At 44.4% G+C, this 18,520-nt stretch overlaps 1 protein-coding gene and 1 long non-coding RNA gene across 5 annotated transcripts in view; both read right to left on the reverse strand.

Moving 5' to 3' along the window:
* Positions 1-18,312, reverse strand: part of LOC125717513 (transforming acidic coiled-coil-containing protein 1-like) — a 30,119-nt gene extending 11,807 nt beyond the window's left edge. Inside the window, exons 1-3 of one of the 4 annotated variants that reach the window (XM_048990550.1) lie at positions 18,211-18,312; positions 5,966-6,162; positions 4,765-4,868 (exon numbers count right to left, since the gene is read on the reverse strand). In XM_048990550.1, the coding sequence (XP_048846507.1) occupies positions 4,765-4,868; positions 5,966-6,129 (268 nt within the window). In that variant the 5' untranslated portion in view covers positions 6,130-6,162; positions 18,211-18,312. The other 3 variants (XM_048990560.1, XM_048990542.1, XM_048990568.1) reach the window with 3 other exon arrangements.
* Positions 9,676-11,783, reverse strand: LOC125717910 (uncharacterized). The gene is made up of 2 exons (XR_007384695.1): positions 11,095-11,783; positions 9,676-10,739 (listed from the first exon to the last, which is right to left on the reverse strand). It is a non-coding gene; the product is annotated as an uncharacterized LOC125717910 (long non-coding RNA).
* Positions 18,313-18,520: the final 208 nt, after the last annotated feature.

Consider the following 18,520-nt stretch of genomic DNA (forward strand, 5'->3'; position numbering starts at 1 on the left):
AAGAGCCTATTTTGGTTCTGGCATAGCAGGGAGGAAGAAGGCAGGACCTGCCAACCTGCCAACTGGAGGGTGCTGTGGTTAAGGATCGAAACACCCAGGAAGGGTTGGGCACCGTCTGATGACATCAGCCCTGAACCAAAGGCCACAGTCGTCCAATAGAACGACTATATCTGTGGCATCCTTGGATGTAATAAACAGGACAGAATACAGTGACTGAGTTGGACTATATATTTTTATTTCTCAATTTTAGCAGAAAAAATTTAATCAAGATAGGACCCTTTATAAAAAGAGAATCAAGATTTGGATGTATCGGATACACATTATAACTTCTTCCAAAATTAAGCAGATTATACGCATAGAAGTGGACAAAGACATTATTAGCTTAATGTAAAAAAGTACAGAGTAGCTGAGCATGTGTTTGAAGCCTGTTGAAGGAATTGTAAGGTCAAAATGTAGCAGGGTGACAGGATAACAATGGCTCTTGTTGCCTGATGTTGCCGAAAGCACAATGCCCTAAGTGGAAGAGAGAGGCACCTTCCAGCGCCACACTCTGCAACATCCTCCAGGTGCATCTGGTCAGGGGCTGAGCACGACAGTGACATCAATCAGGCACTTCCTATGTAATCGAGGAAGCCAGGTTACGACGTGTCAAAAGGCAGGCGTGATCACACTCACTGTATTTATCTCAAAGATAGTCCCTACAAGACAGTGCCTTATCCAAAGGCATTCATTAAAACATATTTATATGTATAGATATCTATACATCATTAACAGGGTGATTCTGGTTACGCACCTTGTTAAAATATGCTACACCAGAGAAAAATCTGATGATCCTTTATTTGCCACTTGCAAAGTACAATGAAGTGTTTCTTTTCACAAATCCCATCTGACTCTCAATTGAAACACATTCACAGGCACAAACAAAGTTGATAGCAAAGCTTGGGGTTGGTCATTTAACTGGTGTCCCTGGAGCATTTTGGCTGGGGGGTGGTGGGGGGGTTAACAGCCTTGCTCAGGGGCCCAATTGAGATGACTATTTTGCCAAAGCTTGGGCTTGAACCAGCAACCTTCTGATCACAGGCATGGAGGCTTAAACCGCTGAGTCACCCCTTTAGTCCTTGACTTAACAGAGGGCTACCAGCTGCTTCGTTAATGGAGGCTAGAGAGAAACTATTTACAAGAGAAGTTATTTTATGAGTGAACACAGACCAGGAGACAGAGTGAGAATAAGAGGTGGTGAAGCCTGCAGCACCCTGTCAAGACAGCTGCTGAAGATTGACCATAATCTTCAGTAATAAACAAACAGTCTCATGGGACTGTGCCTGCTTTTCAGTACCTTAAGAACATGTTTGTAATGACCTGGACTTGCACTTGTATCACAAATGTATCTGAAATTTGGCCTAACTTTTAGAGCCGGGGGGGGGGGGGGGTGTCTTACAATTCACGGTATCAGAAAGCTTCAAGGTGAAAAGGAGAGATGAATGCTATGCCTTTCAATAAATATCCTCCATTAAGTAAGAAGTCATACTGAACATCGGAAGGGAAAAACTGTTCTCCACTAAAGGCTGGTTGCTAGGAGACCAGAAAATATCTGGTTTACTGTAAATTTTTTTTTTATCAAAATAGGCTGATGATTCTTCAGAGATTCTGGGTGAGAACCAATTCCACTCCCCACAGCCGGAAGGTTTCACTGGGCTGCATTTGGGAGGGAATACATCTATGGCTGAGGCGCCAGAGACCACAAGAACATTCTGCCTGTAGGCATCCCTCCCCGGGTAGATAAATCTTTCTTACAATGGCTGCGACGCCATTGAGGGGCAGCCTTTGCGATTCAAGCCGCAGGACAGAAACAGCAAACGGCATCAGACGGACTGCAGTTCCCAGAGCAGGACTCAGATGCAGCTGAGACTGGCTGTTGACATGCATTTCACTTTCGGAGAAGTGGCCATTGTTTACATGTCATCAGAACATGCAACGCAGTTGTTCCTTCTCCCAAGCCCATGACTTCCTCAGGAAGTAACCTGACCAGGCACCAATAAAAAGGTCCAGGATGAATGTGACACAAGGCCTCCCTACACTATGCAGAGCAGAGACTGCAGCAGTGATCTAAAGCAAAGAAAGCAGGCTAGCCTGTCGCAAAAAAAAAAAAAAAAAAAAACTACCCTTGAGAGATGATTCTCAGGGGATGCCATCCCAGTGGTAACTGATCTTCCTGTAGAAACAGAGAGAAACAAAGGCACAGCTTCGCTACCAAGAAAGGTATGGGGATTGGGGGGTGGGGGGGGGGGGGGGTCATTAAATCCATTCATCCCTGGCACCTGGATCCAACTTAAAACCTAAGATTAAGGAATCATAAACACATTTCACTAGCCAGATTTGCTTAGCCTGCATCCAGCAGTCTTCAGTTAGATAGATTTAAATGGCTGTTCTGGGCAATTCTGAGCACCGCTTGTGGCTATCAGTTAAGGTTTAATTATGCACTGCCATGCCCGCATCGCCTCCTCCTGTTGGGCCCCGAGTGCAGAGTGCAAGCGCAAGATGACAGAGCCGGTGGGGCTCGTCCAGCTGTCGTATGGGCGGCCACTTTGTGGACTGAGTGCTAACATGCTACTTACGCTAACTACCGCTACAAGAATAGAACTGGGTGTTTCACTTTCCAGAAATGTCTAACAAGTGTTCGCAGTTTCATCAAAACACAGGCAAGCCTGAGTGATGAGTCACTATAGAATAAAATAAAATAAAAAAAGGTCTCTCGCGGCGTGAGAACACAGGCCTTCTCTCTATAGCCCACCAACAAAATGGATTTTGAAAATCACAGGAGGACTGAAACAGATATATCTCAAAGGGGTATTCATCACACAGCAGACAGGATTTATTTTACATAATTCAGTATGGGTGTGATTAGGCCATAGTCTGTGTGTATGTGGGGGGGGGGATTCAGGGGTCCAGTCATGTGTGCCGTGGGTCCACTCAGCGCCTCAGGGATTAATCAGGCTCTTTTGTACAGCTCTTTTTTTTGTTGTGGGAAAAACCCAAACCGCAAGCCTGAACTCCAGAAATACAATGGAACAGAAGATGGCTATTGAGCCAACAGCTCTCTGCGGATCGGCGAGTAGCCAGAGACAAACACATGGTGTCACAAACCTTGCTCTCACTCGACAGCTCATCCTGCACAACATGGGCCCAGCAATTTGGAAGTGATGGGTTTTCCCTTCCTTGGGGGACGGTACACCATAGTCTAAAGCAGGGGTGGCCAATCTTATCCACGAAGGAGCGGTGTGTGTGCAGGATTCCGGGATAACCTTCTAACCATCGAGGTACATGCCACATTTACAGTACTTCCTGACCTCTGAGCACTAAGTTCAGATACTCTTTCCATCTTTTAAAAGAACATCAAAAATGGACCAACAAAAACAGCTCATGGTGAACATTTGTCATCTATAAACGAGGAGGATGTAAGTCTAATCCTTATGCCAAAGCAATTGTTTTGGCTTTATGGCTGGTGAAGATGCCAAGGAAGAAAATATGGTGGAAATAGGGTGCTAAAAGGCCACTTCGAATCACCTGGATGCCAGGATGTAGAATAACAGCATCTGAACTACACACAACCCTGTTTATAGCTCAGACTTCTGCCATGAAATGGTTACTTCTACTGCAGAGGTGTTCAAACTATGGGGCACACCCTCCTGGTGGGCCCCAATGAAATTGTAGAGGGTGTGTAGGTGAGATTTTAAAAAAAAAAAAAAAAAAAAAAAACAGAACAGAACTGTGTTAGGGGGGGTTGAGCTGGGGGCAGGTCTATTTCAAAAATGCAACCATCAGAAATATAAAAAATGTGAACACATTATTAGCCTGTACACGTGACTATAAAGTGGAAGTCAACTTAAATTTATTTTCTGACAACACATTTTCATGTGGAAAGAAAATCACACTAGGCAGCTGCAGGTGTTAGTGTTGTTGTAAAACTTTAATGGACAAACCTGCTAGCAATGGAACTGCACGGTCATTTCTGAGAAGTTGATTTCCACCACTGTGCACAGCTCAGACGGCCACAAACCCAAGATTTACGTGCTTGTAAAGGTCCATGAAGCTGGTAGTGATCCAGCCCAAATTAATACATCACTTTGCTGCAGTATGAATCATGGACCGCTCTTGTTCTCTCTCAGCATACCCAAAATACCGAGTGTAGGTATTTAATCCATGTTTTTAATAACCCAGAGCAAAACAGAGCATCCCTGCTAATCCTGACAGCTGACTGTCCATTTTCTAAAGCAAATAATGTGTTGAAGCAACGAAAACTTATAATGAGGCAACACACAGCACTGAACATCTCCCCAGCCAGTGTACAATGGCATCTTGTGTAGTCCTGCAGTGTTTTCCCTCACACTATCCCATGAAGAAGAATATGCACCTTGGCTCAGAGGAAAGTTCAGACATCCAGACGACGATTCAATAAGCCAAACTGCTCATCAAGAGAACTACTGTTGCAGGTCTTTAGATGGAAGCTTTCTTTACCTTCCTGAGCCAAAACAAAAACTAGGCCAGGATCCACACAGAATCTGAGCACTGCTCAGTTACCTTGGCAACCATGATGATGCTACTGAATGAAGTGTGTGTGTGTGTGTGTGTGGGGGGGGGGTGAAAGGAATAAAGATTATTGCATAAAGATTAATGATTATTGCAACACGTGGGCGGTTGTATTTTAATAGGCTTATAGACGGCAGGGCTACCAGTGGACCGACGGCAGGAGAGCAGCGGGGTTACCTGTGCAGACAGCAGCGGCGTTCTCCTGCTCTAACAGGTTCTTCAAGTGCCCGTGGACGGGAGTTTCAGCCTCGGGGGTCTCAAAGTTTCCCTCGGAGTCAGAGCTACATGAGAAATGAAAGATTAAATATTAACATTCTCCAGCTGATTTGGATCATCTAATTCAGCCAATAGTTCCAGAGTCCCAGATGTAGCTGTGGCCAAATAACCAGGAAGGAAATAGGTGAAGATCCAACTGTTAGCACAGAACTGTGCTTATTCTAGAGACCTACATCCACCCGACACATTGCTCAAGCTGACGGTCACGAATAAAAGTTAAAAGCAGCTCCAGTAAAGAAAAGGCTTGCTTAGTCAGCACTGACCCAAAAAAAGGGCAAAGCACTAAGAGCGCGGTGATGCCCAGACCACCTGCATTACCCGCTCTAAGACCAGAAACAAGGACCGCTTCTGTCTGCATGCCTCAGCTGCACCCCCTTACCCATCCTGCGAGCCAAAAAAAAGTATGTGTGGGGGGGGGGGGGGGGGGTCTCCTCTCCTCACTCACAAGGACACAAACTTCTCCATGGGAAAGATGGTGACTCCAGAACCTGTGCTCCTTATGCCTGCCATTAACACCTAGACTCCCCACAAGATCTCAGCTCCTGCTCCCCCACATGTCCACACGCAGCAGCCCTGTCTAATCTTCGACAGTTACTTGGAAACTAGTACATTGAGAAAGCCTCCCTTCCCCATCCCGGGCTGGCAAACAACTGAAGGCAAATGTTCACAACCCCCATTTCCTCTTATATTTATGATGATGTTCAGTAGGACCTGAATTTGTGTGTTTTGAATGAAGGAGTTTCTAATAGCTGCTCTCCAGCACAATAACATCATCATCACAGGCAGCCACGAAAGGGTGAGCAGTACTTCAGGCCCCCTCCACACCAGCCTCATCACTCACGTCATCTATTGCCTTGCAAATTCCAGGAGAGGCACCCGGCGAGAACAAATCCACTCATTTAGACATGGAGCGCACTGGGCCTGGACATAACCACACAGCATCATTCGTTAAACCCACCCCTTCAACACACTCTCAAAGCTAACGACTTCCCGGCCCCGAACAACAGGTGGAATCCCATAACCGTGAAGAAACCAGCCCCACCACCACACACAGCAAAACAGGCTTTGCAGACTTGCCGCAGCGGCAGTGAAAACAACTCGCCTGTGGCCCATAGACCTGTCATCCAGGGAATGTTGCTTGTCATCCTTCAAGCCTGTCTCCTGGCCCTCGTTGTCCTCCTCCTCCCCGTCTGTGCCTCTGACAGCTGACCAGGTCCACTTTGCCCATTGGATCGGCGACAGCACGGACCACGGGCTGTAGGACATCTTTCTCTGAGCCTCCTTCGTTCCAGATCTCAGCTGGATTTGACAAGGTCCGCAAGATGGAGAGGGAGACTGACTTAAAAGCAGTGTGCTTGCCTCGCTCTCTCTTTCCCTCTCTCTCTCTCTCTCTCTCTCTCGCTCTCTCGCTCTGAGCAAGCCACGGATGTGGCTTCACACCACCAGCCCAACGGCTGTGACTGCCTCCTCACTTCCTCTGTGCACACTCCCTTCAGTTCACCCAGTTCATCACTGCCAGGCCCTTCCCTTCTTGGAACGAGCCTCCAGCTGCAGGTCGTTACTTATTTTCACAGCCTCTTCACTTCAGAAGCTGGGAAGGAGATCTGTACCTGCAGCTCCCTCTCAGCCTCCTAGCTTGGAATACCAACGCAGCAATCAGCTGGCTGCAAGATAGCCCCCCCCAACCAGTGAGTTTTTCTAGCTCCCCGCCCCCCTCTTTTTTTCTTGCTTTTTCAGGGCCAAACTATTGTCAAAGCAGGAGGGGGGAGGTGCAAGTTTTTAGTTTCAAAAGAATCTTCAGCATACTGACAGACACTGGCTTAGCAAACCCTGACCCCCCCCCCCCCTTCGCCTTAACAGGGGAAGGCAGCCCGGCATTCAGCACGGCTCATCCACATTTACCAGTGGTGATTCAGGAGTCGACATCGGCTTCTCATTAACTCCTCAGCCCCTGTGGTGCAGCTCTCAACCAACCACCCCCCCCTACCCGCCTCCCTGATTCAGCTCAGCAAGCAGTGCCATGTGGACAATATTCATTTCTGTGTGCAGCATTAGCTAGAGAAAGGGAAGTTTAACTCTCATCAAGACATAGTAAACTGCTGTATTACATGAACGAATTGGTTCCTTATGTCCATATGCATAATATTTGGGAAAAACAATAGATCATAAGCGCTACATATTTTTGCTGTAAATTCAAATCACCAACTGAGCACTTTTGGGACATTAAAATGTACAGTGACTATACTATCAATACATAACTGATAGCCTGACCAGCTACTGTGCTAAATAAAATTTTAGGGTACAGCCAAAATTTTATTGATATATTACCCACCAAATAACCATTCATAATGAGACTTTGGTTATGTGTTTTGCATGGTAGGTAATTATTAACTTGGCTCTTTTGATAAGTTGAATGACAGTCTTTGTTGAACACAACACTTGGCCTTATTCTACCTCATTACAGAAGAGAATATAATGATAGGATTATCCTCTAGACACTACCTCATTGTAACAGGCATCTTGATAATAGCCTTTCATCTCATATATGCAGTGTTGCCTCCACCCAGAGTCTTAACCACGATGCTCCCCAAAGGCCAGATAGCAAACTTTTTTAGGAGAGTTACAACGCGACTGAAGTACGAAGACTGCCACCTTCTGCCATTTCACATGCTGTAATGCACATTGCAACCACAAGGGGCAAAATGTCTGGAAAATCCAGCAGGAGTGTATTCATAAATATTAGCGATCCACCGAAGGACCGGCTATAGTGACCACAAATGGTGATTTCGCTCTGATCAGGCAGTCGGTCTAGGTATGGCCAATTTTATAAGCTGTCCTTTTGTCCAAAGCGCCGTACAAGTAAGGCAAATAGCACATTACAAACGCACGGGACCAGGCATATGTCGGCTAAACCGAACTTCTAAGAATGCCCAGTTACAAGTATACTTAACACTTACTAGAATGATAGAACAAACCGGCAAACGCCTATCACGTGTGCGCGCGTGTTCGCAGTTCATGCAGTACTACAACAAAAACAGACCGATGTGAAACAAGTTAATCTCAGCCTACATAACATCTCATCGCTGTCTGCGTAGATCACTTCTTTGACAATTATGTGTCAATAGATCTAACATAGGGCTGCCAACTTTCTTGTATCTGGCGTGTGCGCCATGGCTGATAAAGGAGAACTGATATTAAAAAAGGTTCCACGTCGATTGTGTACATGGTTTGTATGTGGGGAATTTGACGTGGACCAATCTACTGTGAACTTTGCAAAGGTACTGTTTGTACAACAGGTGGCAGCATAACTATCTTTTTACCACCAAAAACGTTATCGCTCAAGCGCAGGCACGCGGAATGTCTGGCTATGCGTACATGCGCGAGCCCATCGCCCTCAGACTCAACGCTTCTCGCACGTTCTGAAGTAACCAAACGGAAGCAAACGCTTCAGACCGAAGCAAAAATTAAAATCTTACATGTAATGCCTTCAATTATACATGATTTAATATGTTGTAAACTGAGTTGTGTGCAGTTATTGAGCGAATCGATAAACGTGTATTTGTAGACGAAGCGACAAAAAAAAGTTTCGTAGGAGTCAGGGTTTTTTTTTTTTTTTAAATATATCCACAGTATTTTATATACCTTCATAATTATCTTTATTATGATAATGAAACAAGCAATGATTCTTATAGACTTGCTAGTTAATTAGTCATTAACTATGGTTTTACCTATAGTGTGTGTGTGTGTATAGACAAATATATCGTGATATGATATTTTGGCTACATCACCCAACTCGGTTTCTATGCACAATATTTACCCCGCTCTTCAGCTCACCTTCCCTTCTCACCAGGCGAGTATCTAAACATCGCAGACCCCCTGCTCACTTCCAATTGCTCAGCTGATTTTGCAGAGTGGGGGGGGGGGGGGGGGGGGGGGGGGGGGGGAATTTTGGGACCCTTCCAAAGTGCTAAGTCTCCTGAATCCATCATGGTATCCATGCCCCTCTGGCCCCCCTGCTCCCCACCCTAATGCTGCCTGATATATGTGCCGGCCCTGACCTCACCCAAATAAGAGCCACAAAAGAGCTAGTGGAGAGAAAAAGGAGGAAATACCTTCGAGCTGCGTTCCGTGACACTGGTTATTTACACTAGTTTAAATATTTCACCAGTTCTTGTGAACCACACGCAAGCTGGATAGTTAGCAGCTAGATACCCTGTGCCATTGAAAGGTTTTTAATATTAGTTAATTGGTAAAATTTGTTTTCTGCTGCTGCGAGTGTGTGTGTGGGGGCGCTCTGCAGAATCTCACCTAGGGCGCACCAGAATACTTATGGGAAATACCCTTGTGCAAGACGTGAGGTAGAAGTTGTCTGTAGAGGAACTAGCCCAAGAACTATTTTAAATGACCAATTTAATTCAACACTTGCTGAGCTGCCAACTGGAAAATGCAATCGGAGCATCTATCTTCTTCTGTCACAGCTTCATTAGCACTAATAACTCACATCATTCGTGAGGAGAAACGCGCACCATCCCATGCTTCCTATAATGGAATGAGAAGCTTCAGCTCACTCATGTAATACTTACACAAGCAAGCATAGCCAAAACAAGGCCAAAAGCACCCACCTCCCACAATATGGACTGTAATAAGGGTATTATTTTTTTTAAAGAATCAGGCATGAGCTTTTTCAAAGACTTTTGAACAAACCTGCACAAGGATGATAGCATCACATAGCGTAGCATTAGAAAGGCATTGGAGAAATTGTTATAGGACCAGCGGCAACCCAGTTCATTCAGGCTGAATGAAACTCAAGGACAGGATAAACAATCATATTTAGTTTATAGTAAAGCAAACTATGCATGGCTGCATTTTTTACCTTGAGTAATATCAATCCCTCTGTCTAAGACTAACTTAACTAATGTGGTCCAAGCCTAATAACACTGGGACAAGTGGTCAGGGGAAAGTTATGGTCTCTGAAAGTTATAGAAGAAATTAAATAAAGACATGCATACCAAAAGTCCCAGCAGACCAAATGTTAGGCAAGGGGCCACCTCTAAGGATCTGCAATGCATGCTTCAGTTGAACATGAACATTTGAGTTACTGTGCATTATCCTCCAAATGCATTTACCCAAACAGCCTCATATCTGAAAAGCCCTGCCCCATTGAACACTGGCTATCCATCAAAGGCTTAGCTCCATTAATGCCTCAGAAAAACCTAAAGAAAGAGGGAAACTTGGTCAAGTACAATGCTATGAATTCCCAAAAGCAAACCCCCATTGCCTAAATTAGGTTTGAGCAAGCCCAGGCTTCACAAAAACAAGTTTTCCCAGCTCTTTAAAACTTTGAACCCTGCCTTGCCCCCACCCTACACACTCAGCGCTCTACATTCCTCAAAATTATTTGCAGACCACTAATGCTAGTTACAGATCGACGCAACAGAATCGCTACACTAAACGATTCATCACAATATATCTATACACCCTTAGTAAAAATGTTGGGATATTGACCCTTACATAGACATAACAGCTCTCTAGTGGCATTTGCCTGGAGCCAATCCTAGGAAGCATAGAGAAAAGTCAGGTTAATATCTATGTAATAAAAATAACAGAATTGTATTACCACAGTTCCACACAAACATTATGAATACCTCACAGTACAGTAGTAAAGCATCTTAAAATCCAAATAAAAAGCATAAATAGTTCATTTATCAGACTACTAATGCTAATCCATTAGCACGCATCCAGGGATTGGCCCGCTGTTGACTTTGGTCCATGAAGAAAGGAGGGAGGAGCCTGGACAGAATGACCACACTGCTGGACCTACAAGCAGCCACACCTCCAGCCCTTGGAGTTTCCTTTCACCTTCCATGTCCACAGGTCTAAATTTAAGAAAACCAGAGGGTTAGCGCCCTACTTTTGCCCGGAGCCTTCATGCTGCTATTCAGACTCCTCTGCTTAACCTCTTCCATTTAATTCCAAGTCTTCACCAACAGTACTAATCATTTGAGAAAGGAACAAAATGAGTTTGACCCAGCCCTTTCCATTCAGAAAAGGAGAATGCAGGGCTGTCGGTGTCCCACATTGCAGCAGTAATGTAGAATAAGAAGTTCCTTGAGTGGACCGTGCCACCAAGTATACCAAACTGTCACATGCCAGTTTATTTGTAGGCTACCGTTACCCCCAAGACTCTGATTAGGATAAATATTTTGAAACAGAGAGGGATCATTATCTTACCGCCTACAGCTGTTTTGGGGCTGCAGGACAGCCGAAGTAGCAAGATCCTGTGGAATGGCTGGCAGTGTTTACATCCAAGTAAACTAAAATTTGGGTAGGTTGAAAACAGAGCCGGCTACAGACAGTCTGAGGAACAAACATCTTGCATAACATGCCTTCCTCTAGAGACAAAAATAACTCCAGCAAGTGCTGAGCAAGCTGGCCAGAAAGCTCACAATGCATATCACATTCAAGGCAGCTTTAAATTCTCTCAGGCCTCCATATTACATATACAAGCCGCCACTGTTCATTTGTCCTAAGATAACACGCAGTACCTGATGTTCACCATCACTGCTAACACAAACGTTAGCTTGTGATCTTAATTGCCTCCAACATTACTAATTATGCATAACAAGGGATTTTAATGCATCAATTGGAGAAATAAAGCCCTCTTACAAATTGTGAATACAGAAAAAGAACTGAATATGAATACTGTAGTCTAATCCTATTCCTATGTGCTCACACATAAAGTGAATAAGTGGGAAATGCAGGACACCTAGTGGTCAATCAGACAAACTACAAAAATGCAGCTTTTCAGCAGAAACAGCAGTCAAAATATGTCCTGAATACAGCAGCGCCTTTAGAGGAGAGGAGGTGTTAAGCCAAACCGTGCATCTCCTTGAGATGCCTGGTGTGTCTTGGCAGTCACTTAAAATGAGTCTGTGATATTGCAGGTCAGAGCGTGCAAGGAAAATAATGAGAGGAAAAAACTGAAAGCACCCCCCATGAACAACAGCTTGTCAGCAGAATGCAACAGAAACGGTAAGATTGCATGTTGAAGTATTGATGAACAGCCAAACAACAGGTGTGTTTAATTGGGTGGGCTGGGAAAATACAGTAAACAGTATAACTGTGAGAAGGCATTGTCTTAACGCCCATTCTGTGGGCAGTTGACATAATTCCATTGCCTTGAGCAAGGAGCAGCCTAAAATCCAAAAGGCATCCATTCATAATGCAGTCACGTGCGTTTAATACACAATAGCCTTTTAAGGCTGAAGAGTTAAAAATTCAGAACTGGAAAATGGTCCTCCCACTCACAAAAAACCTCGGTACTCAAGTGGATGTATGTAGTACTGTACAGTGAACCTCAAGTGTTAATCTGTTCAACACACTGAAGTACAAATACCCAAAAGACAGAACTGCTGAATTAAAACTTTTATGTAGAAATGACTCCTAAACACCAGACAAATAAAGGTATGGGAACATGAAGCCAATGGGATTGTACAAAACATCTTCCAATTTTTTTCAATGGGACAAACCCAGTTGTTACCCAGAGGTTAGCTGACATCAGCTCAGGGAAGGATGTTACCGTACTGAAGCCTTTGCTCAAATTTACCAGGAAGTAATTTCATGTCGAATTTCAATAACAATTACCCCCCAAAACGAATGTTTTTTATAACTGAGCAATGGTGGATTTCATTTAGTATTCACTACAACGATCTCAGTAACAATGCCACAATTAGTAGAGGACACCGTTGTGAACTTCATTGATCGGGCCATAATATATGCATACAGTCTCAAATTCTGAGCACGATTGGCAATCAGGAAGAAGATAAAGTAAGATGAGAGATGAAGACAGGAAGGTCTGCACTGAAGAGAAAGAGCTTTGAGAGACAATGCAGCGCAGCACCTGACAGACAGCAATGGGCCTGCCAGCCACACAGAACAGCTGAAGAGGCATGGCTCACAGAGCGTGCTGCCATCGTCACTCAGCGGGACCACACACTGGGGGCTTTGGTCATGCAAAACTGAAGTTGGGACACATCAGTAACCCAGCTGTTTCTTTGCATCATGGAAATATATGGGCAGGTCCCGAGCTTCTCCCCGAAGCAGCTGCCTTAACCAGTGAAGACCATCCCTCTTCCACCCAGAACAGAACAGCCACCTGAGCAGCTCCACATCCCTCATCCCTGAGCTACACCTCTGGCTCTGCCCACCACGACAATGAGGATGATCTAAAAGAAAATTTTTAAATTGACAACTAGAAAAAATGTACAGGTTAATCAATATTTGTTGACGAACACTTTCTTCAGTGGCACTGACTTCACGGTGTCTGGGTAAGAAGTTAGGAGGACCCATGTTTAATGAGATCACAGAACTACTTTCTGGGTTTGAAGTTTCGCAATCCAACTTTAAACAGTACTACATCAACGCAAATTTTCCTTATCAAATAATACATTTTGCCCCTCTACAAATTTACCAAAGAAAAGTGTTTAAATATACTGGTAGTTAATCAAAGTACTTGTGAAAAGGATCCTGACCTGGGCTTGTCAAACTTAAAACTGCCTCTTACTACTGAGCCTGGGATGGGCTGGCAACTTATTTATTCTAAACACCACTATCACGTCAATCGGTACATTCGACTACAGATCTTCCATCACCCTTCATAGACAAATAACGACCTGTAGCAGTTTAATAAGGCATGAATTCACATTCAGATACACCAAACATTCATAAATTACTAAAAGATATCAATTTACAGAATAGTTGGTCTTGGCATTATCCTAACGCTCCGACTGCTGACTAGACAAAACATTTAAAACAGAAACAGGCTGGGGGTCTTTAGGAGACAGACCAACACAAGCTAACCATTTAGGGCTACAGGATTCCAAAGTCTGTTGGTTTACACAAAGATGTGCGACTGCTTCTATGTAGGATCCAAGAATAAAAAAATAAAAAAAAACACACAACCACAAGCTCAGTTCCCAATTGCCAAGCTCCACAAAAAGTCAATTAGTCTGTTCTCCAAAGACTAGCATCCTGTCCAGAGTGTACCCCAGCCTAGCGCTGTATGCTGTAGGGAAACATCCAGGTTTACCCCATGACTCTGGCCAGGATAACGTTTAGAGGATGGATTATTCTTTGGCTTCTAAACACTGAATTTTCATAGATATTTTGCTTTCAGGAGTCCCGTGGAAGACCATTCCTTAATTTCAAGTAGGGGGACATTTTTCTATTATGGGTCTACAATGTAGGCCACGTCACTTGATAGGACTTTGTGGTTTTCCTGAAACAGGTCATCACACCTCAAAGTTTTTAGAGCGCAGAGGCAGCTCATTATTTTTAGCAATGTCATTTAGAAGAAAACCGTAGCGTTGCATTCTGCCATTATCTCCCCATTTTCATGCAGATGCGTAGCTCCCAAGTTCATTAACAAGACAGGGGGGGGGGGACCACTCAGGTCAGCAGCTGCACAAGGCTGTCGGCACACATGCATCCAAAACTAAGGTCTGTGACATTTATTTAGCAGATGGACATGCAATTGAGAGAGTAGGATTAGCCAGTCCCCAAAAGCAAAATCCCAATCGAGTGTCTGGCTCATGGGCCCAGAAGTGAAATCACTCTGCCAACCATGAGATTAGAACCAATAACCTTCCAATCACGGGCAAAGGGGCCAAGCCCACAGAGCCACAGACTGCTCCCCTTACAAGGAGCACATGGAAATAGCTAGTTAGCAGGGTCCTGCTCAGGCAGTCATGCGGAAGGTTAACCAATGAAGGAGTCAAAGGCAGAACTTGGGGAAACAATTCAAGAGAGGATCGGATTCCTGGTCTCACCTTCTGATGCATAGATGAGACCGTAAAATGGCGGGATGGTGCCAAGGCCTATAAAATTGCCTCTAAGTGCGGTGGAGGTAATGGCTGTGGTTTATGGTTTACAGTGTCAGCAGCTCTTTCCTCAAGGTGCCCTGTGACTTTCTAAAAATATCAAACATCTTCAGACCCAGTGTCTCTATCTCCCTCCCTCCCTTCCTCCCTCTCCAAAGCTGACAAAGTAGTGTTTTTATACTTTACTGCACCGTAAGGTAAAACACAGAAGTTAAACGCTAGAAATTCGGACTCTAATTCCGGCTTTCGTCACATATTTTGAAAAAAATATATAACAGCTAGAGTAAGGGTATACCCTGAATGGGATGACAGTCTATTAAAGGGCTGTTGCAAAGTGTAAATTTATACTTTTTGGTCACGTTCACCAAAATCCAAGATATGGAGGGAAACACAAGCAGCTAGCAGTCCTGAGGACAGGTAAATCCCATACAACCAGAACTTAGTTACTCCTAGGACAGGATGGATAAAATCAGCTGGGGTTAGAGCACTATCCAAATAAACAAGCATTTTTTGGAGGGGGGGTTCACAAAAGACAGGAATGCAGCAAGAATAAAACTTCCTTTTTAAACAACAGCTGGTAGTTAACCCATGTTTGACAGAGTACGTCTTCAAAGCACACTTTAGGTTGCACAGCCGGTTACACTCCAGCACGGTGTCAGGGATATGCAAACGTAGGTCGCCAAGGATAGGCAGAAACACACGGGTCTGACTGCTGCTAACACGGGGTCAAGGCACCACAGTGTTTACCAAAAAGGAGGTAAAGCACAAATAAAAATGACAAAAACGTCCTAGTATCTTTATGCTGTCCCATTTTTCTCACTTATCCAAGACAAACTCCCTGTGTCACACAGTCTACTTAGTGAAGCCCATCATCTCTAAAGATCTCTCAGAGAAAATGCTGAGGAATCATAATTAAAATTAAACGAAACACTTACATGCTGCTGTTTTTTGGCCGGGGGCAGCTGGCCACCCCACTGCTCTTCTTGTGCTGGCTAAGAGAGCCCCCCATCTCGTCTGCTCAACAGCGTCCCGGTGCAGCAGGCACATACACACTCTTCATGTCACAGGCACACGCCGAGTCCCGGTGTCCAGGCCTGCCTACGCTCCAGCCGGCTACACAGGCGTCTTCACTCTGCCGCAGGAGTGCTGCTGCCCTGCCAGTTCCTTCACTCGTCCCTGCCTCTGTCTGCCCGCCTCCCGTTCCAGCTGAGGCACTCCCCTCACACACACCCGGGGAATTACTGCATGCTCCAGCGGGCCACCAGACGAGAAAAACTGCCTCTAGAGCCACAGCCTGGAACAGCCCTGAGGCGTTCCTTAGTTACACGATGCCCTGGTGACGGCAAGATACAATATCTGCCCCCAAGTTTGCCTGCATTTGCCTGGGTGGCTCCCATGCACATCAGCATGCAAAACAGGGAAGTCACTCAAGGAAACCATCATGCCAAGTAGGGGCCACAGGCCAGTTCAGGGACCCCTGCTGACTTGGAGCTCAGGGGTCAAGCTACAGAAACCCCACATACTCACCCACACAATGAGAACAAAAGGGTCAGGGCCTGGTTTCAGCTTGGGGGGGATTATTGTGAGGAGGAAGAAAAGGGAGGCTTTGTAAAGCACATCATATGTAGAATAGAAGTACATTCTTTATAAGCAGAGCTGCCTACATTTTCTCTTATAAGCAAGACCGTCACAGTGTAATAGATGGAAAAAATGCATAAGAAATGGCCATAAGGCAAGATATGAACAGACTTAATTTAACTAGCGGCCCAATTCTGCTCCATCATAATGTAGAAACCTGTATTGTGTTTAACCCCAAATTCAACAGGGTTTCCACCCCCCAGTCCGTCGTCAGTATTCCAGCAGACTGCAGAAGGATGGGGGTTTTGGGGAGGAGCTGGTTAATTTGGCAAAAATGACCATTTTTGTATGACTCAAATCCACGCGCAGCCATCGAAAGGTCAGGAAGCCCTACTTTACAAGGATGAAGTTCAGCCAAGTACAACACTGAAGGAGGTTAACGCTCCAGCTGGTCTCAGGAGTTCATGTGGTATGGAGGATGGATGGATGAATGCAGAAAGGTCTCTCAGTTTCCCACACTGATTTAATAGGCATGAGCCGGAAAGGAACCGCGCAGAAAACTGTGCAGACCTCCAAGATAACAAACTGCAGCCATTAACACTGATATCTGTGCTTTCCATGTCATATAAACGTAATATTTTGTAATCAGGGACCTTAACTTACAGGTCATTGGTTGATTGTGTAGGCTGGATGAATATTTTAATTGAATATTTCTCCTGTACAAGATTTAACAAACTGAGATGGGTTTATAATTCATATTAATACACTAGACACTACAATGCATAAACTTCCACTAAAATCTCAGGCTGTATGCCTTCTATAAAGATCTTATTTAATGAAGCAGACTTGCTTTGCACTACCTTCAGCAATCCTGGCTTTGGAGGTATAATTAATGTCCCATGGACCTTCAAACCAGGAAAGCTCAGTTAAGACACTGATCCCATTAGTTGAACATTATCCTTACAAACCCATCAACACCATTCAAATATTAATATGCAGTTCTCCCATGCCAAAGCACAGGAGCAAAGTTTTTACACAAGAGACAAACGCTGAGCTCCAATGCTAGCATGTGAGGCGTAAAATTCAGTGCCTGCGCTTAACACGTTAAGATGGAATACCGCGGGTGGATGTCGATTGCGGGGAAGCAGAGGCCAAAACACAGGGCAGAGATAAGAGAGAGAAGCAGCCAAGACACTCGTGCAAACACCAGTGATCGAGTTCCATATGACTTAAATACAATGCTACCTTAAAATAACTTTGTATATATATATATAATTGTAATAACAGTTCAAGTTCTGCATGTTGGCTGACCGTTTAACTAAACGTCTGTTCCAAATAAGTCATGACGTAACTGCTTCACATGGCCGCTCTTTACCCCCAGAGACCTCCTGCGATGGGAAAAGCTCGATTTGGTTCAAAGCACCCATTTTTATCGCAAGGCAAGCTTTAAGTTTAAATGGATGCCCCGGGGGGTTTAAAGACGCATTTTAGTTGGTCATCAGCCACGTTAGATTTAACTGGAAACCTGAAAATCAGGTCCAGCAGATCAAGTACAAAGTTTCTAAAATGGATACAAGAGTAGTTTTCACACATTTTGTAGGACAGACCTCACAGTCCGACCTCGTGTTTTGTTTCTTCGTTTTTTTGTCCTCCCCCAAAAAAACCCCAACGTCGTTAATATTCCTACCTTTAGGGGGCTTAGGGGAGTATTAGTCAATTAACTCAATTTGTGCGTAAACAGTGTTGATTCTAATTAAACCGCCTGGTTGTTTCGCCTTTAACGATTAACCTCTACAACAGCACTACAAGTTGTGAAGGAACTACAAGTCAATGAAAAAAACATAAACGGAAAACTTTGAGATGTGTTACGGATTCTTGAAAATTCACTTACCGTCCTTAACACAATGCAATAAAATCCTGATCAATTTAAATGATTCTGACGGAGGAAAAATCAAAAGGATCAGCTCCCACCCACACCTCATTATCACTGCTGTATACTACTAATGTTAATTATGCAAGTAATGACAAGTTGGCGGAGGTCTATGAAAACGCGATACCGTATTTCGCATTAGTTTTGCACATAGATACATGCACGACCATGCGCAAAGGCTTGCTTGATTAATTTCGTTCAGTTTATCGTTCCATATGGGAACCGAAGTCTTTGAAATCCTAACAAAGTACATTATTATTTTTCACAGTGA

This window comes from Brienomyrus brachyistius, chromosome 2 (genome assembly GCF_023856365.1).
Source record: "Brienomyrus brachyistius isolate T26 chromosome 2, BBRACH_0.4, whole genome shotgun sequence".
In the NCBI taxonomy this organism is placed as follows: domain Eukaryota; kingdom Metazoa; phylum Chordata; class Actinopteri; order Osteoglossiformes; family Mormyridae; genus Brienomyrus; species Brienomyrus brachyistius.